The sequence below is a fragment of the Loa loa genome (assembly GCF_000183805.2).
Source record: "Loa loa unplaced genomic scaffold supercont3.5449, whole genome shotgun sequence".
In the NCBI taxonomy this organism is placed as follows: Eukaryota; Metazoa; Nematoda; class Chromadorea; order Rhabditida; family Onchocercidae; genus Loa; species Loa loa.
The window spans coordinates 1-561 of record NW_018113622.1 but is presented as its reverse complement, the minus strand read 5'-3'; the positions used below and the strand labels follow the sequence as shown (position 1 = coordinate 561).

At 41.4% G+C, this 561-nt stretch overlaps 1 protein-coding gene across 1 annotated transcript; it reads right to left on the bottom strand.

The window, feature by feature from the left end:
* Positions 1-8: 8 nt before the first annotated feature.
* Positions 9-175, bottom strand: LOAG_19330 (hypothetical protein; the record flags this gene model as incomplete). The annotated part of the gene is made up of 1 exon (XM_020451975.1): positions 9-175. A coding segment is annotated over one exon (166 nt), but the record flags the coding sequence as incomplete, so codon positions are not given.
* Positions 176-561: the final 386 nt, after the last annotated feature.

Genomic DNA, 561 nt, shown 5'->3' with positions numbered 1-561 from the left:
ACTACTACTACTACTACTACTACTACTACTACTACTACTACTACTACTACTACTACTACTACTACTACTACTACTACTACTACTACTACTACTACTACTACTACTACTACTACTACTACTACTACTACTACTACTACTACTACTACTACTACTACTACTACTACTGCTACTGCTACTGCATTAACTGCTACTATTACTGGTACTGCTACTGCATTAACTGTTACTATTACTGCTACTAATACGTTTATCATAATTATTGCTGTTAAAGCTGCAAATGGAGAAGGGGGAAAGCATTATCGGTGCTGTTGGGCTGATGAGCAAAACCAAGAGTGAAGTCGATACCAAAGAAGTTGGACGCATCTGCGGTTGACAAATGACGGCAGAAACACTGCCGAGGACCGATGTGAGGCGCGGAGGAAGTCAATCTCTTATCATTTGGCCCCGTCCTGAAATCAGGAACTGTCATTCATTGGTAGCAATTTTTCATCCGTACTCTCTTCCTCTCTCTTACTCTCTTCCTCTCTCTTACTCTCTTCCTCTCTCTCTCTCTCTCTCTCTCTC